This window comes from Drosophila elegans, unplaced genomic scaffold (assembly GCF_018152505.1).
Source record: "Drosophila elegans isolate 14027-0461.03 unplaced genomic scaffold, ASM1815250v1 contig_684, whole genome shotgun sequence".
Classification (NCBI taxonomy): Eukaryota; Metazoa; Arthropoda; class Insecta; order Diptera; family Drosophilidae; genus Drosophila; species Drosophila elegans.
This window is the reverse complement of record NW_024546041.1, coordinates 835300-853619: the sequence shown is the minus strand read 5'-3', so window position 1 is coordinate 853619 and position 18320 is coordinate 835300. Positions and strand designations below refer to the sequence as shown.

At 34.8% G+C, this 18320-nt stretch overlaps 1 protein-coding gene and 2 long non-coding RNA genes across 6 annotated transcripts; 1 reads left to right on the top strand and 2 right to left on the bottom strand.

The window, feature by feature from the left end:
- Positions 1-3059: 3059 nt before the first annotated feature.
- LOC108145048 lies at positions 3060-4853 on the bottom strand. 4 transcript variants are annotated; one of them, XR_001774382.2, is made up of 4 exons: positions 3955-4851; positions 3622-3887; positions 3423-3565; positions 3060-3368 (listed from the first exon to the last, which is right to left on the bottom strand). It is a non-coding gene; the product is annotated as an uncharacterized LOC108145048 (long non-coding RNA). The 4 variants fall into 4 exon arrangements; XR_005977795.1 differs by having other exon boundaries at positions 3616-4853; XR_005977796.1 differs by having other exon boundaries at positions 3427-3565; positions 3622-4853.
- An 867-nt stretch (positions 4854-5720) lies between these two features.
- On the top strand, positions 5721-7290 carry LOC121467745 (60S ribosomal protein L5). Its single transcript, XM_041710000.1, has 5 exons — positions 5721-5772; positions 5831-5863; positions 6044-6307; positions 6372-6809; positions 7027-7290. Exons 2-5 carry the CDS (start codon positions 5861-5863, stop codon positions 7219-7221), a joined length of 900 nt encoding a protein of 299 aa, XP_041565934.1. The 5' UTR covers positions 5721-5772; positions 5831-5860; the 3' UTR covers positions 7222-7290.
- A 7879-nt stretch (positions 7291-15169) lies between these two features.
- Positions 15170-16563, bottom strand: LOC108138428. The gene is made up of 3 exons (XR_001774107.2): positions 16371-16563; positions 16029-16050; positions 15170-15309 (listed from the first exon to the last, which is right to left on the bottom strand). It is a non-coding gene; the product is annotated as an uncharacterized LOC108138428 (long non-coding RNA).
- Positions 16564-18320: the final 1757 nt, after the last annotated feature.

Genomic DNA, 18320 nt, shown 5'->3' with positions numbered 1-18320 from the left:
ATTTAAATGAATAATCATGAATTGATCAATATTTATATATTCGTATATGGGTCAACAAAGGTGTAATTAAAAATTTAAATCAATTTCAAAGGAAGTGTTGCCGTATGAATTTGACATCGCAGCTGTAGCAAGGGGATGCAAATATATGCGTTAGGTTAACAGGAGATATAAAGCAAAAATTTAAGATGAATGTTTATGGTTAATAATAAAATTGTAACGTGAGGATGTTGTGCTAAGTGTTCGTCTATGGGGAGGGGGAAATGAGACTGACCTTGGAGTAGGCTGATGATAGCCATCGGAAGGGAGATTTGGCGAAGGATGCATGCCGGATCTCAGGCAGGGTGGGGGTGTCGGAGTACATCACCTAAACTCCAAATTGTTCGGTGCAAGTAAAGTTTCCAGTAACGTCCAATGTTTATCATTATTTATCCTATTTTGTTTGCATTTCGTTTTGTTTACATTTGATTTTATTGATGTCGTCGGACTGAGATGGCCGATCAGCTGGGCTACTGTGCGGGCTGAGGGCTGGGAAGAACCCCACCACGAGATGGACTGGCTAGCCGGCCTTGCCCCATCGAAGAACCAGGTCCGTAACAAACTCAAACTGCCACCGTTAACCGTTAAAGTTTTCTTCTTTTTCAAAAAATTTATTGCGTTAAAGTGAAAAATCTAAGTTCTTTGAATTTCACAAATATTTTGGCTGCGGTTAGAGAAAAAATTAATATTAGCCTGATTTTATTGCCGCATTAGTAGACTTTTTTAAATGTGCCTGATTTCATTGGCGCTTTAGCATTTAGCTAATGCTACTCCGAAATGTGAGTGGCACAAACAGCTGATTTGGGTTTGTTTACTTTTTAAATTTTCGCAAATCAAAACGAAATGAATCAAAAATCATGAATATGAAAGAGTTTACGGATATCTTAAATGCCCAACAGGACAACCATAATGCGACCGAGGCATTTGCCACTTGGACGACAAGGAAAGGGAGCTGATGGTGTTGTTTGACGGGCTTACAAAGGAGAGCACTACAGTTTCTAAAAACGAGCAAGGATCCTCGTATATGTGGGAGTGTTTTCCTGCCAGATATCCAGCAGTAATGCATTGTGGTACTGCGAGCAGAATTTGAAACATCTGTTATAGTGGTGGCACGAACAAAATACTGTTAAAAATCAGTATTTTCCGGTATTTTTTCAAAAAATGTTCGGGGGATTTTATTCGCATTTATTTTAAATGCGACATTAAAATAAATGCGACATTTAGCCTTATGAAATTCCCTTTGTAAATAAATGCGCATTAGGCTAAATGCGTTTTAATTCGCTTGGATAAAGTTCACAGCCCAACAAAATTTCTCTTTTTTCTTTATACAAGCACTTGACTATGGTAAATTAGCCTTTTATAAGCATAGTTTCCCACAAAAGCTATGGTCCATCGGATCTGGTATTTGCTAAATTTGTAATTTAAGAAAATCACGTTTTCTTTTCTTTAGTTTGATAATATCATTAAGAATGGTCAACCAATTTTAGTACACTTTTTGCCAAAAAAAGGTCTTATGGTTCTTCTACATGGTCTGTTTTGATTTGCTTCCCTAACCTAATCAGAAGCAAAAACGTAAGCATTTTAATTTTCAAAATCAGTGAAATTAAAAAATCTCAATTTGTGAACAGCGTTTAAACTGTCTATAACTGATTTTAAGACAACGTGCTCAGTAATATGCTGGTGTGGCATACGGCTGCGAGAGTCACATACAACACACTTTACATAAGATCAACCTTTCTGACGAAACGGAACTACCGGGCGTAGTAAGACAACTTAACGGCACCGTCGATACCTTGGGCATAGTTGACATTCATAACATCGATGTTTTCAATGTTTTTGAAAATATCATCGATTTGACATCGATGTTTGCAAAAAAAAAATTTCAACGAGGAGTTCTTCAAAGAAAGTTTTCGAATGGAGAAGAGGACATTTTCTATGTTAGTGGCCAGACTAGGAGTTATGCGGAAAAAGGATACCAACTGGCGAAATGCAATTCCTCTTGAAAAGCGGATTGCCATTGTCTTGTACACCTTGTGGTCGTCATCGGAGTACCAAACAATCTAAAGACTTTTCGGAGTTGCTCCATGCACTGTCCGTAAAATTCTCAATAAATGTTGCCGGGCTCTCATTGCCGAGTTTTCTGGTGAATTTATGTCACCCGACTTCCTAACTCCCGAAAAGAAGTTCGAAGCAATTGGGTTTCCCCAATGTCTAGGTGCATTTGGTAAAAAATCAATTCATCAAATCAGTTCATTGTTGTAAGATATTTCATTTTTAGATGGATGCCATATCAAAAAAAAACCCGGCAGTAGAAGAAGCAGTCGACCACCATCATTTCAAAGGGTGGTAGTAGTACAATTCGCTCTCGTGGATTTCAGGCAAGCTACCTTTATTAAAGTGCTTAACAATCTTCTAAATGCATTATATTTTTTTAATTTACTACAGACACAGATTTACCTATGTAAACATCAGGTCTGCAGGGCGATGCAACGATTCACAAATGTTCCTGAAGTTTAGCCTGGCCAAGAAAATTTGATCTTCACCGTTCCTTCAGAAAAAAACCGAGTGCCTTTTGCGGACTCGGCTTTTAGATTTTCCCAAACGCAAATGAAGCCCTACCCATTTTTCACAACCGCATCCGTGGAACATCGAAATTTTAATTACAAGATTGTAATAGGCTAAGCGACTGGTGGAAAATGCTAGGTTCCGATTTATTCGGAAAGGTGTTGACAGGCACCATAAAAAGAATAATGCGGTCATTCTAGCCTGCTGTGTTCTACATAATACATTGATTGAACACAACTGCATCATCAATGATAACTGGCAATTAACTGCAAATGACTTGAAAAACAACCAGATCGGAATAATATAATATTATATTATAATATCAAATTTCAGCCAACCGGCAGAGAAAATTAGATCAGCTATCGCACAATATTGCCTAAATGGAAACAAATAAATTTCTTTGAGTATAATAATGTTCGTTTTTGTTTCATTTTTACTTCAAATTTCATTTTATTATCTTTTTAATTCCCATATTTCTTAAAATTAATATCTATTCTAAATTAATAAAATTTTTTGAGCTTCTTAATATCTGCAGCAACTCAATTAAAACCGGGCCTGGCTTTCTGCCATTTTCGCTAGGATATCCGTTTGTGCTTTCTGCTCCTCCAACCTTTCTCTAGCAATCTGCACTTACTCGGCCTTGTGGTCCACCTTAGCCCGATTCGCTGAAAGCACAGTGCTACCTGAGCGTTTGCTCTCGCTGCAGTTGGAGACTTCAATATCGTCGGGCTCCATGCCCAATGCTTACACAATGTTCTCCACAGTGTCTGCAAATAATACATGTTATTAATTACTTGTAAACAACACAAATGGAAACATACAAACTCTCGTTATCCACCGTGTTTTGCTCCATGTGGTTTTGCATTTTGTGGATGCGGAAGGATTTCAAAAATGAGTTCAGCGACTTGTAGTGGTGCCACACAGAAGGAGCCCCCCGGTTGGCCCAATTTTATTTTTTTCCTGCCTGCAAGGAATAATATAATGGAATAGATTGCCCACGCTTATAATTATTACCTGTACTTCTTTGTAAGCTTCTCAGTTTTATAGGACACATCATGTCCAGCCTCCATTATGGTCTGGGCCAGCTCCATGTACACATGGACATTTTTTTGGGTTCCACGCAATTGCTCTAAATTTTCCTGCCAAATGTCTGAGCAGCATCTCCATCGCCAATGTCCACCTCAGCTTGCCACTGGCTGTTCTTGTACCATCGACCTGTTGCATACCTCTTCGGCGCCTTCTATTTTTCAATTTAAAAATACCAAAAACGTCCCAATGGCATCATGCTTTTAGATAGAGGACATGTTATTAAAATTGTTTCGCTCAATAATATTGGTGTTGCTTGTTACGAACATCGGCTTAATATTAGTTAAAAAAGTGCTGTTAGAAACAGTAATCCACCATCTAGGACAAGCTGGCACAAACTAACAAAATTGCGCGAACATTTATTTCGTCCAAGCATATCGGATTGTTACAGGCTTATGGACTAGTCGCACAGAGAACCATCCACCATCTCTTTCAAAGATGGTCCGTAAGGTTTTGCCATGCCATGGCTATTATTATGCTATAGTTAAAAACGGTTGGGATTTTTGATAAATGGGAAACTCCGATTTCCACAGAGCATTTCCACCATCAACATAAACATAAACAAAATCAACAAGTCAACCATATTTGTTTGTGTTTAACTATTGTCTACTATTGCGTAAATTAGTCCGTCAAAGTCCGTCAAATTTTAACGGCGGACTAACTGGGAAAATTCTTGAACGGCAAAACCTTATGGAACTTCCGTTCAACATCTCTTCAACGGATAGTGGAAGGTGGATGGATCTCTGTGGAAATACACTATTAGAAACGAAAATCAAGTAGACAGATATGCTCTGATAAACAAACTTTACACCAACAGTGTTTTTGGTATATGTTTTGATGAGCCACAGCTGCTTAGATCATATGCTTATGACACTACTTTGTTGGCCTATTCGTTGCTCATAATTTTTTTAACTAAACGATTTTACATAAGTGCGAGCAAGTCAAACGTTTGACGATTTCAAATTATGAATGAAGAAAATTGACAGGGCCAGATACCCAAGAGTAAAAATAAGTGTTTTAAAAAAGTTCAATTTTGCTCAGTCATTAGAGTTGACGACAAAACGGAAAAGTAGCAACTGAAAATTTTTAAACGCTAATATAAGCGGGAAAAGCACAAAAAAGTAAACGAAACAATAAAGTTTGAATTTAACTTTAAAAAGGCAGTGTAACCGTGAACTGATTTCCAAAAAAACCTCAAACAGTACAATGGTTTCTGTCAATGAATAAGGCGAACAATGTAATGAAATAGCTTGATTTTATTGGCGCATTTTAACGCATTTAGCCTAATGCGCATTTATTTACACAGGGAATACCAAAAGAACAAATGCCGTATTTAAAATAAGTGCGATAATTAAATGCGATTAAATACTATTCGCCCAGAACGTTTTAAGAATAAATACCAGAAAATACCGATGTTTAACGATGTTTTGTTGTGCCATTACTACAACAGCTGTTTTCAATATGCAAGGTTAGCGCAATTTTTGATATCTTTTGAATATAAAATCTATTTTGTTTAAAAACTACTAAAACCAAGAGCGCACGCTGCAAATTCTGCTCGTAGGAACTCAATGCATTACTGCTGGATCTCTGGCATAAAATAACTCCCACATATACGGGGATCCTTTCCTTTTTTGTAAACTGTGCTAGTCTCCATTGCAAACTTGTTAATCAAGAGCATCTTGTTTCTTGCTTGTCGTACAAGTTGGCAAACGCCTCGGTCACTAATATTCATTATTTTTAATTAATTTCTTTCGGATTTTCCAAAATTCAAAAGTAAAGAAATTCAGATCAGCTGTTCGTGCCACTCACATGTCGGAGTAGCTGTAGCTAAATGCTAAATCAGGCACATTTAAAAAGTCCACTAATGCGGCAATGGAATCAGGTTATTATACCCGTATCAGGTGTGGCTGTGTTCTGTGGGACTCGCGTTTCACATTTGTAAAAAATCCCAACCGTTTCCAACCGATGTACTGTGTGGGAATATGGTGTTAGAAAAATATTTAAGAGGTATATTTTAGTACTTATTCTAAACCCGTGTTGAATGCCTCTCTCTTTTCTTTCTTTTCGCTAGCAGTTTCCGGCAAGGTGCGTGCAATCATTTTGTGCTCCACGTTATTTAATAATAATTTGTTTCCATTTTTAGCGGTGATAAATATTTTTATCGAGGATAAAAATGGTGGGTTCCTGTAAAGGAGAGGAACACTTTTGTTAAACTTGAAAACATTGTTTAAATAACCTGCAACAGTATTCCACGTGTAGGGATAAAAAAAATTTCTACTGTAAAAAATGTTGACCTATCAGTCGAATTCATTTTCTAACTGAATTTTATATCTGTTTGTATGCGTTGCTTGTGCAGGGTTTCGTTAAGGTAGTCAAGAACAAGCAGTACTTCAAGAGGTATCAGGTCAAGTTCCGCAGGCGTCGGGAGGGCAAGACTGATTACTACGCTAGGAAGCGTTTAACGTTCCAGGACAAGAACAAGTACAACACTCCCAAGTATCGTTTGATTGTGCGTCTGTCCAATAAGGACATTACTGTGCAGATCGCCTACGCTCGCATCGAGGGAGATCGCGTAGTCTGCGCTGCATATTCCCATGAGCTGCCCAAGTATGGGGTTCAGGTGGGTAAAAGCAATGTACATATTTGACAAACTAAACACTACGGACATCCTAATTTTGTTTCAGGTCGGTTTGACCAATTACGCTGCTGCATATTGCACCGGCCTGCTGGTCGCCCGTCGTGTACTTAACAAGTTGGGCCTTGACTCGCTTTATGCAGGATGTACAGAGGTGACTGGCGAGGAGTTCAACGTAGAGCCCGTCGACGACGGCCCGGGCGCTTTCCGTTGCTTCTTGGATGTTGGACTGGCTCGCACAACAACAGGAGCTCGAGTGTTCGGTGCCATGAAGGGAGCTGTTGATGGTGGTTTAAACATTCCCCACTCAGTAAAGCGTTTTCCCGGCTATTCGGCAGAGACCAAAAGCTTCAATGCCGATGTGCATCGCGCTCATATTTTTGGCCAACATGTTGCCGACTACATGCGCATTCTCGAAGAGGAGGACGAGGAAAGCTTCAAGCGCCAATTTAGCCGTTACATCAAGTTGGGCATACGTGCTGATGATGTGAGTACAAGCATAATTTCTCCCGACGTCCACTTTTTAAATTACAGCTGCGTTTTGCTTCCAACAACGCAGCCTGTGCCACTAGTGGACCACATAAAAGCAGTAAACTGTGTTCGAAGTTCTGACGCTTAACAAACTGAACTTCCTGTTATGGTTGCACATTCCGTCCGTATAGTCAGTTCAATAAATGTTAATAAATCACTTCTTACTTTTTCAGCTTGAGGATATCTATAAAAAAGCCCACCAGGCAATTCGTAACGACCCTACCCATAAGGTGACCGCTAAGAAGGTTTCTGGCGTTACGAAGAAGAGGTGGAACGCTAAGAAACTCACAAACGAGCAACGCAAAACCAAGATTGCCGCCCACAAGGCAGCTTATGTGGTCAAACTCCAGTCGGAGACAGAGGCCTAGAAACGCTTGTCACTCGTTGCAATTCAGATTGATATGAAAATAAATAAACATTTGAAATTGCCAATACTACGCATGCATTTAAGTCATTTGAGTCAGTCATTTCTAGTCTTAACAATATTTAAGGTAGAAAACAACGATGGCGGTGGTAGGAGTTGTTTGATTTGGGTGCCCAAAATATTATGGTCGGCACGTAATCGGGATTTTTTGGTCAATATTGATTAAGAAACTACATATGTCTCTCACTTTTGCAACAGATTTTGATTGTCAATACTATGAACAATTTTTTCGAAAAATAACTCAAAGTACATTTTTTAAATCCGAAAACTTTTCAGAAAAGTAGTTTTCAATCGAAACAATATGTTGAATATTTTGGATGTTCCTTAAATGTCTGAATCTTTAAACTGTTGAATATTCAACAACAGCTACTAGTCAATTGTTCTAGCATTGCTCGACTTAGCTTTTACGTGAATTGTAGGAACTATTTGGTATAAGCAAACAAAGATGTTTAGAATGTTACATTAAGCAACGAACTGTCTAAATTTCTTTGTTTGCATATATTTGTATACTTGAATACTTTTATGTTGGGACCTGTGTTGCCTTTTAAAAATTAGTAGAAATGGCGACCATTCGGCTTTTCAGATACTCAACCAACTTAAGACAGTTGAATAGTCCCCAATTCGGTCTTTGAAATATGCTGTCAAAGTTGAAATATCAGATTTTACACAAGGTTGTTTCCATTCACACATTGTAATCTTCGTGTTTAAATAATTCAAGACGCGACAAGAGACAGCTCTTGTGTGACCGACGGGAAGGGAGGAGGCGAAAATCGTATAATGTTCACTTACCCTACGATTACGAATGCATTACTTTACCTCCAGAAATCAGGAGAATGGATTACAACTTGGATTACTTTCAATAGGCATGGCCGCCTTGTAATACTGCATTTCTAGTAATGGAAAACGTACGCAAACAACTTATACTTTGGATATTCTCCAAAACGACTAAACTTAACTATGTATATTATTTGCATATTTTTTGTGGTAACTTTCATGTTGGGACCTGTGTTGCCTTATTCATTTTATTATAACAGAGCCACTATCGTGGCTTTTCAGCAGTTCCTCATTTTTTAGCAGCCTTTGGTCTGCTGAACTGCTAAAATTTCAATGGAACAGCTTACGAACCGCTGACTGAATTTCAGCAGTTCAGAGATTAAGTCATTAAGTTTTAATGGAGTCGAATTAAAATAAAATAAAATAAAAATAAAAAATTTTTTCCCCAAGTAATAAGTGAACCTAAGTCTAATTTTTCCTTTGTAACCACTCCTTAAACTACACCTAATGCCGTCAGCACCAGAGTTCTAACACGAGTAAGATCGAGTCAACTAGATCACCATGACGAAATTTCGCTCAATTTAACTCAACGCACTCGGCAGTAACGAGATCGTATGTGATGCATACCCGAAATAAAAATTCAGAGAGCAAGCAGGCTCGATGCATTATTTTGCTTTTTTCTGCTTTCAATTCATCGTCTCGCTTCGGTTCGATCAGCGTGATTATTATTTGCTTCTTGTTCCTGTGTAAAAAATGCAGATCATTGTTGTTCAGATTTTGTGTACGATGCGATTGAGTTAATTGGGAGCGATCCAAAAAAAATAGAGAGTCATATTTCGTCCCCTTTAACTAAAATATTCTCTTTAAAAGTTGAAATTGAGATCACATCTTCCGAATTTGGTGCGTTGGAGGTTCTTCAAAATAAATCTGAATTTCTCACACATTTCTAAAGGAGCTGTAATAGTGTTTATATCTTTAAAACAATATCGAAGAATGGAAGTCCTTTTACGCCTAGAAAAACCTTAACATAATTTTATTTGACTTTTATTTTTTTTTATCAAGAATAATGATTACTTTTGAGCAAAAAAATATAAATCAAAAATAATCATTCTGGATATTACCGAACCTTTTCAAAATTTCAGCATTTCAACAACCCAGAGGCCGCTGAAAATTTTGTTGAATTGCTGACAAGCCCGGGTAGTCGCTCTTTCCTACTGAAATAAAGAAGGTTACACTGCACCCAACATGAAAGTTAAATAAGGAAATGTCTCCTTCACTGCGTGGTAAACTTGTGACTGGATTATAATAAGGGTATAAAAATTAAAGGACAAACCGTAATTTTCTTTAAGAAAGGCATAAATATGTTTAAAACTTTAAACTTTCGACGCATTCCAGATCCCTGAAAGCTCCCTTTCCTTTTTGTTCGAGACGGGACAAAAAGCAAGTCTTCTTTTAGAACCGATCTAAGAACGAGTCTTAATGCGTTCGATTGGAAGGTAGTTTCAACTTCGGAAACGCTCGGGTTTCCCTTCCATTTGTACTTTACGAAGGAAGCATTCAACAGCGCACTGTTAGAATGAACATAGAAACGTTCCTCGGGAACCTTCTTGGATAGGTTCCAAAGCAAGCATTGCGTAACACATGTAAAGAATGAATATTGATCCCTTCCACAAGAACACATTTAGTATGATTCCAAAACATGCCTTCTAATAGTCTTACCCAAGAATGCAAATATTATCGTTCCCAAAAAAGCTATTGGGAACCTTTTTTTTTCAATTCCAATTTTTATTTATTTCATTTTTTTTTATAAACGTTTGATTTTAAATTTATTGTAATTAATTATAGTTACTATTACTCCGGGTCGTTTTTTTCTTTTCTCATCCTTTCTGCTATACTTTTAGCCTTGTAAATTTTGTTCTTAGCCCTAGTGAAGGCCAGTCAAAGGTCTTTTATGTGGTCGGTTAAGTGATAACCGTTCCTCCTTTGTGATATAATAATGAGAAAATATAATATAAAATATAATAATGAGAAGGAAATATGTAATTTTTTTAAAATATGATTGTAAGTTTGTAAAACACTTACCGAATAATGTTTCATTTAAATGAATGTAGGACGCAAAACCTTCCCTGTCCCTAGTACCGCCATAATTAAGCTCCATTATCAAACTTGGACTTAATATCCTACTGAAGATCTAGATTTTCCGAATTCAAAAGTTTTTAAAAGTGCATCAAGTTGAACTCTAGTAACATTATTATTATGGTACCATTCCAATAATTTTACATAGGTATCATACTCAAAAGAATAGTTTGATGCACTTTTATCCGATTCGGGTTCACATAAATTTGGGCATTCATTTCCAGAATTATTTTCTGTATCAAAAGTAAGAGCTCTAGCAGCCGATTGATGAAGCTCTTCTTAAACGGTGAATATTTGACCGCGACATTCTCCTCATTTTAAATTATATTAATTTTGTTTATTTTGTAAAATATTTTTTTTTCAATTAAATTATTAAATTTTTTATTTATGTAATGTTTAATGTTTATTTAAATTTAGGTTTATTTTTCTTAAATTTTTGTTCACTTAATTTGTGTCCTTAGGTCCACCCTAAAAAACACAACTTGTACGTAGATGTAAGTCCACCCTAGGTAGAAGTATAAGGAAGAGAGAAAAAAGAGAGCACACAAATAATATATAAATTACCTTTTGTCTTGAAATAGTTTTCCTGGAATCAAACGAAAATAATATTAAAAACGCATTAATTAAATTAAAACGCAAGTCTTATTGCAGTGTACGCTCAAAAAAAATAATTCTTTTTATTTGTTTGATTAAGAGCCACACACACAGTTTTAGGAACAATTTGTTTACATTTGTTTTGACCGTACGCTGTTTTGAAGACTGTTAATAAATGTTTATAAATTTAATATTTTTTTGGCACAGGTACACATCACTTATTGTTTTAATTAATACAGTGTTTGGTTCATGTTATTTTATTAACAGTATTGGAACTCCTATTTAGTTTGTTTATATCAACATTATACTTACTTGAAAATTAAAGCCGCAAAGAATATATTAATTTCACAAATCCCAGAGGTACCAGCTATTCCAATTGAAAATCAAGTGGCGAGAAATGCAAAAGAAACGAAAAAGACCTCGCGCTTTCTTTCATTTTCTCTTTTGTTCTTGTCGTTTGCTTTTTAGAGTACCGTTTTGTTCGGTTACTCCTTGTGAATACAGTGGCGGAGGAAACTATAGCGCCGGCAAATGAAATATAATAATTCAAAATAAAATCACGCTTTGAAAAAAAATCATGTAATCGTGTATATATTATTACCTAAAATTAAAATATATAAAAAACTGATTCAAATTAATAATTTTCTAATACTATATACAATAAATATTATTATTAATAAAATTAAATATTAATATTTTTTACAGAATTAGATTTAGGAAAAGTTTAACAAGTCATATACCACAAACATAACAAAGCGTTCAGATATTGTTTATAAAGATAAAAAGTGAATATATTTACGTCGCTGCTGTTCATTAAGAAAAATAGATTAAATTGGTTTCCCATTTTTTTGTCCATTCCGAAACAAGACTTCTTTTTGCGTTCTTTGGTAAGCGAGGTTTTCGGTGAAAAACACAATCTTAAAAATATCGGACGATCGGCATCGTTCGGGTTTCAGTTTTTTTTTACATTGTAAAAGAAGGCTTTTTTATGCATTGTAGTAGAAGGGACGATTTCACAAAAACTCTTTAGAATGCATAAAAAATGCTTCTTTATAGCTTCTTACATTCTTTTTCTCTTGCAAAACATGCATGAAAGAAGCTTTTTTTATTGGAATGCGTTCTATAACTTCCGACTGGGCTTTAAACGATTTCTAAAAATATAATCTCTCTCCCTTCTTCCGCTTTCCCTCCATCATTAATCTTCAAAGCTATGTATGAGATTTCGCATGTTTGTATTGTATAATCTTTGATAGAAACTTGTGTTGGGTAAACTCGCTTACTTGGGAGAGCAAGTTCAGTTGCTCACTTTTTATTGAGTGAACAAACTCACTAACTTTGTTCACTCACTTGTTGAGTTGCTCAGTTGCTTACATTTTCAGTTACTTAGTTGTTCAGTTGTTCAGTTGCTCATTTGTTCAGTTGTTTAATTACTCAGTTATTTAGTAGATCAAGTTTGCTCACAAGATTCACTTGCTGAACATTTTTTTCTTTTATGGCCTATATTGTTATTAACATCTCAAATTGCGTATTTTTTGAGATCATAAACAAAGTAAAGTAATATAAGGAACAGAAAAAAAGAATTGAAGTTGGACCGTTTTTTCAATACGACGTTTTAAGGGTTTCTCATTTAGTTTAAGATATATCAGCCCATTTCGAGAGCTGAAAATATTTTATTGATTCAATTATGAAACTGATATAAAAATGAAAAGTTCCTACCTTTGCATCTACATATTATTTTGTAAAGAAACATAAGGCTACCGAATTTGGATTTAACAGAGATCGCATCTTTGTAACTACTTTGCCAACTGCAGAAAAAATCTTTCGCAAGGAACAGACGTTGCTAGCAAACATAATCGCTGTAATGCAGTGTTGTACAATGTTCCATCTACATTTATGGAAGACATGTCTCTCAGACTCTCACTTTTGCAACAGATTTTGATTGTCAATACTATGAACAATTTTTTCGAAAAATAACTCAAAGTACATTTTTTAAATCCGAAAACTTTTCAGAAAAGTAGTTTTCAATCGAAACAATATGTTGAATATTTTGGATGTTCCTTAAATGTCTGAATCTTTAAACTGTTGAATATTCAACAACAGCTACTAGTCAATTGTTCTAGCATTGCTCGACTTAGCTTTTACGTGAATTGTAGGAACTATTTGGTATAAGCAAACAAAGATGTTTAGAATGTTACATTAAGCAACGAACTGTCTAAATTTCTTTGTTTGCATATATTTGTATACTTGAATACTTTTATGTTGGGACCTGTGTTGCCTTTTAAAAATTAGTAGAAATGGCGACCATTCGGCTTTTCAGATACTCAACCAACTTAAGACAGTTGAATAGTCCCCAATTCGGTCTTTGAAATATGCTGTCAAAGTTGAAATATCAGATTTTACACAAGGTTGTTTCCATTCACACATTGTAATCTTCGTGTTTAAATAATTCAAGACGCGACAAGAGACAGCTCTTGTGTGACCGACGGGAAGGGAGGAGGCGAAAATCGTATAATGTTCACTTACCCTACGATTACGAATGCATTACTTTACCTCCAGAAATCAGGAGAATGGATTACAACTTGGATTACTTTCAATAGGCATGGCCGCCTTGTAATACTGCATTTCTAGTAATGGAAAACGTACGCAAACAACTTATACTTTGGATATTCTCCAAAACGACTAAACTTAACTATGTATATTATTTGCATATTTTTTGTGGTAACTTTCATGTTGGGACCTGTGTTGCCTTATTCATTTTATTATAACAGAGCCACTATCGTGGCTTTTCAGCAGTTCCTCATTTTTTAGCAGCCTTTGGTCTGCTGAACTGCTAAAATTTCAATGGAACAGCTTACGAACCGCTGACTGAATTTCAGCAGTTCAGAGATTAAGTCATTAAGTTTTAATGAAGTCGAATTAAAATAAAATAAAATAAAAATAAAAATTTTTTTCCCCAAGTAATAAGTGAACCTAAGTCTAATTTTTCCTTTGTAACCACTCCTTAAACTACACCTAATGCCGTCATCACCAGAGTTCTAACACGAGTAAGATCGAGTCAACTAGATCACCATGACGAAATTTCGCTCAATTTAACTCAACGCACTCGGCAGTAACGAGATCGTATGTGATGCATACCCGAAATAAAAATTCTGAGAGCAAGCAGGCTCGATGCATTATTTTGCTTTTTTGTGCTTTCAATTCATCGTCTCGCTTCGGTTCGATCAGCATGATTATTATTTGCTTCTTATTCCTGTGTAAAAAATGCAGATCATTGTTGTTCAGATTTTGTGTACGATGCGAATGAGTTAATTGGGAGCGATCCAAAAAAATGAGAGAGTCATATTTCGTCCCCTTTAACTAAAATATTCTCTTTAAAAGTTGAAATTGAGATTACATCTTCCGAATTTGGTGCGCTAAGGCTTTGAATTTTTAAAATTGACTGCAAAGTTGGAGGTTCTTCAAAATAAATCTGAATTTCTCACACATTTCTAAAGGAGCTGTAATAGTGTTTATATCTTTAAAACAATATCGAAGAATGGAAGTCCTTTTACGCCTAGAAAAACCTTAACATAATTTTATTTGACTTTTATTTTTTTTTATCAAGAATAATGATTACTTTTGAGCAAAAAAATATAAATCAAAAATAATCATTCTGGATATTCCCGAACCTTTTCAAAATTTCAGCATTTCAACAACCCAGAGGCCGCTGAAAATTTTGTTGAATTGCTGACAAGCCCGGGTAGTCGCTCTTTCCTACTGAAATAAAGAAGGTAACACTGCACCCAACATGAAAGTTAAATAAGGAAATGTCTCCTTCACTGCGTGGTAAACTTGTGACTGGATTATAATAAGGGTATAAAAATTAAAGGACAAACCGTAATTTTCTTTAAGAAAGGCATAAATATGTTTAAAACTTTAAACTTTCGACGCATTCCAGATCCCTGAAAGCTCCCTTTCCTTTTTGTTCGAGACGGGACAAAAAGCAAGTCTTCTTTTAGAACCGATTTAAGAACGAGTCTTAATGCGTTCGATTGGAAGGTAGTTTCAACTTCGGAAACGCTCGGGTTTCCCTTCCATTTGTACTTTACGAAGGAAGCATTCTACAGCGCACTGTTAGAATGAACATAGAAACGTTCCTCGGGAACCTTCCTGGATAGGTTCCAAAGCAAGCATTGCGTAACACATGTAAAGAATGAATATTGATCCCTTCCACAAGAACACATTTAGTATGATTCCAAAACATGCCTTCTAATAGTCTTACCCAAGAATGCAAATATTATCGTTCCCAAAAAAGCTATTGGAAACCGTTTTTTTTTTCAATTCCAATTTTTATTTATTTCATTTTTTTTTATAAACGTTTGATTTTAAATTTATTGTAATTAATTATAATTACTATAATTACTCCGGGTCGTTATTTTCTTTTCTCATCCTTTCTGCTATACTTTTAGCCTTGTAAATTTTGTTCTTAGCCCTAGTGAAGGCCAGTCAAAGGTCTTTTATGTGGTCGGTTAAGTGGTAGCCGTCCCTCCTTTGTGATATAATAATGAGAAAATATAATATAAAATATAATAATGAGAAGGAAATATGTATTTTTTTTAAAATATGATTGTAAGTTTGTAAAACACTTACCGAATAATGCTTAATTTAAATGAATGTAGGACGCAAAACCTTCCCTGTCCCTAGTACCGCCATAATAAAGCTCCATTATCAAACTTGGACTTAATATCCTACTGAAGATCTAGATTTTCCGAATTCAAAAGTTTTTAAAAGTGCATCAAGTTGAACTCTAGTAACATTATTATTATGGTACCATTCCAATAATTTTACATAGGTATCATACTCAAAAGAATAGTTTGATGCACTTTTATCCGATTCGGGTTCACATAAATTTGGGCATTCATTTCCAGAATTATTTTCTGTATCAAAAGTAAGAGCTCTAGCAGCCGATTGATGAAGCTCTTCTTAAACGGTGAATATTTGACCGCGACATTCTCCTCATTTTAAATTATATTAATTTTGTTTATTTTGTAAAATATTTTTTTTTCAATTAAATTATTAAATTTTTTATTTATGTAATGTTTAATGTTTATTTAAATTTAGGTTTATTTTTCTTAAATTTTTGTTCACTTAATTTGTGTCCTTAGGTCCACCCTAAAAAACACAACTTGTACGTAGATGTAAGTCCACCATAGGTAGAAGTACAAGGAAGAGAGAAAAAAGAGAGCACACAAATAATATATAAATTACCTTTTGTCTTGAAATAGTTTTCCTGGAATCAAACGAAAATAATATTAAAAACGCATTAATTAAATTAAAACGCAAGTCTTATTGCAGTGTACGCTCAAAAAAAATAATTCTTTTTATTTGTTTGATTAAGAGCCACACACACAGTTTTAGGAACAATTTGTTTACATTTGTTTTGACCGTACGCTGTTTTCAAGACTGTTAATAAATGTTTATAAATTTAATATTTTTTTGGCACAGGTACACATCACTTATTGTTTTAATTAATACAGTGTTTGGTTCATGTTATTTTATTAACAGTATTGGAACTCCTATTTAGTTTGTTTATATCAACATTATACTTACTTGAAAATTAAAGCCGCAAAGAATATATTAATTTCACAAATCCCAGAGGTACCAGCTATTCCAATTGAAAATCAAGTGGCGAGAAATGCAAAAGAAACGAAAAAGACCTCGCGCTTTCTTGCATTTTCTCTTTTGTTCTTGTCGTTTGCTTTTTAGAGTACCGTTTTGTTCGGTTACTCCTTGTGAATACAGTGGCGGAGGAAACTATAGCGCCGGCAAATGTAATATAATAATTCAAAACAAAATCACGCTTTGAAAAAAAATCATGTAATCGTGTATATATTATTACCTAAAATTAAAATATATAAAAAACTGATTCAAATTAATAATTTTCTAATACTATATACAATAAATATTATTATTAATAAAATTAAATATTAATATTTTTTACAGAATTAGATTTAGGAAAAGTTTAACAAGTCATATACCACAAACATAACAAAGCGTTCAGATATTGTTTATAAAGATAAAAAGTGAATATATTTACGTCGCTGCTGTTCATTAAGAAAAATAGATTAAATTGGTTTCCCATTTTTTTGTTCATTAAGAAAAATAGATTAAATTGGTTTCCCATTTTTTTGTCCATTCCGAAACAAGACTTCTTTTTGCGTTCTTTGGTAAGCGAGGTTTTCGGTGAAAAACACAATCTCAAAAATATCGGACGATCGGCATCGTTCGGGTTTCAGTTTTTTTTTTACATTGTAAAAGAAGGCTTTTTTATGCATTGTAGTAGAAGGGACGATTTCACAAAAAATCTTTAGAATGCATAAAAAATGCTTCTTTATAGCTTCTTACATTCTTTTTCTCTTGCAAAACATGCATGAAAGAAGCTTTTTTTATTGGAATGCGTTCTCTAACTTCCGACTGGGCTTTAAACGATTTCTAAAAATATAATCTCTCTCCCTTCTTCCGCTTTCCCTCCATCATTAATCTTCAAAGCTATGTATGAGATTTCGCATGTTTGTATTGTATAATCTTTGATAGAAACTTGTGTTGGGTAAACTCGCTTACTTGGGAGAGCAAGTTCAGTTGCTCACTTTTTATTGAGTGAACAAACTCACTAACTTTGTTCACTCACTTGTTGAGTTGCTCAGTTGCTTACATTTTCAGTTGCTTAGTTGTTCAGTTGTTCAGTTGCTCATTTGTTCAGTTGTTTAATTACTCAGTTATTTAGTAGATCAAGTTTGCTCACAAGATTCACTTGCTGAACATTTTTTTCTTTTATGGCCTATATTGTTATTAACATCTCAAATTGCGTATTTTTTGAGATCATAAACAAAGTAAAGTAATATAAGGAACAGAAAAAAAGAATTGAAGTTGGACCGTTTTTTCAATACGACGTTTTAAGGGTTTCTCATTTAGTTTAAGATATATCAGCCCATTTCGAGAGCTGAAAATATTTTATTGATTCAATTATGAAACTGATATAAAAATGAAAAGTTCCTACCTTTGCATCTACATATTATTTTGTAAAGAAACATAAGGCTACCGAATTTGGATTTAACAGAGATCGCATCTTTGTAACTATTTTGCCAACTGCAGAAAAAATCTTTCGCAAGGAACAGACGTTGCTAGCAAACATAATCGCTGTAATGCAGTGTTGTACAATGTTCCATCTACATTTATGGAAGACATTTTTTTCAGAAGATTTTTCTACAGTTTCCTTATAAAACGGTTTCAGTACTGGTAACACATATTAAACTCTTGCCAGTTTTCGTGATTAAACACCAAGTCTGGTCGAAGAATTGACATTGCAACCATGACTGCCTCTTTCAATAATGTAACCAATCACTCAAACATTTTAAATGTTGAGTTCCAATGAGTTTGTATCGGCAGATTCAATTGCCGTTGAGTTTCCTTTAATTTTTTGAGACCAATTGCGCTGCGATTAAAATTACCACGATTGCTTTGACTTTTTTACGCTGATATGGGCAAAGGTAGGTAAGACGC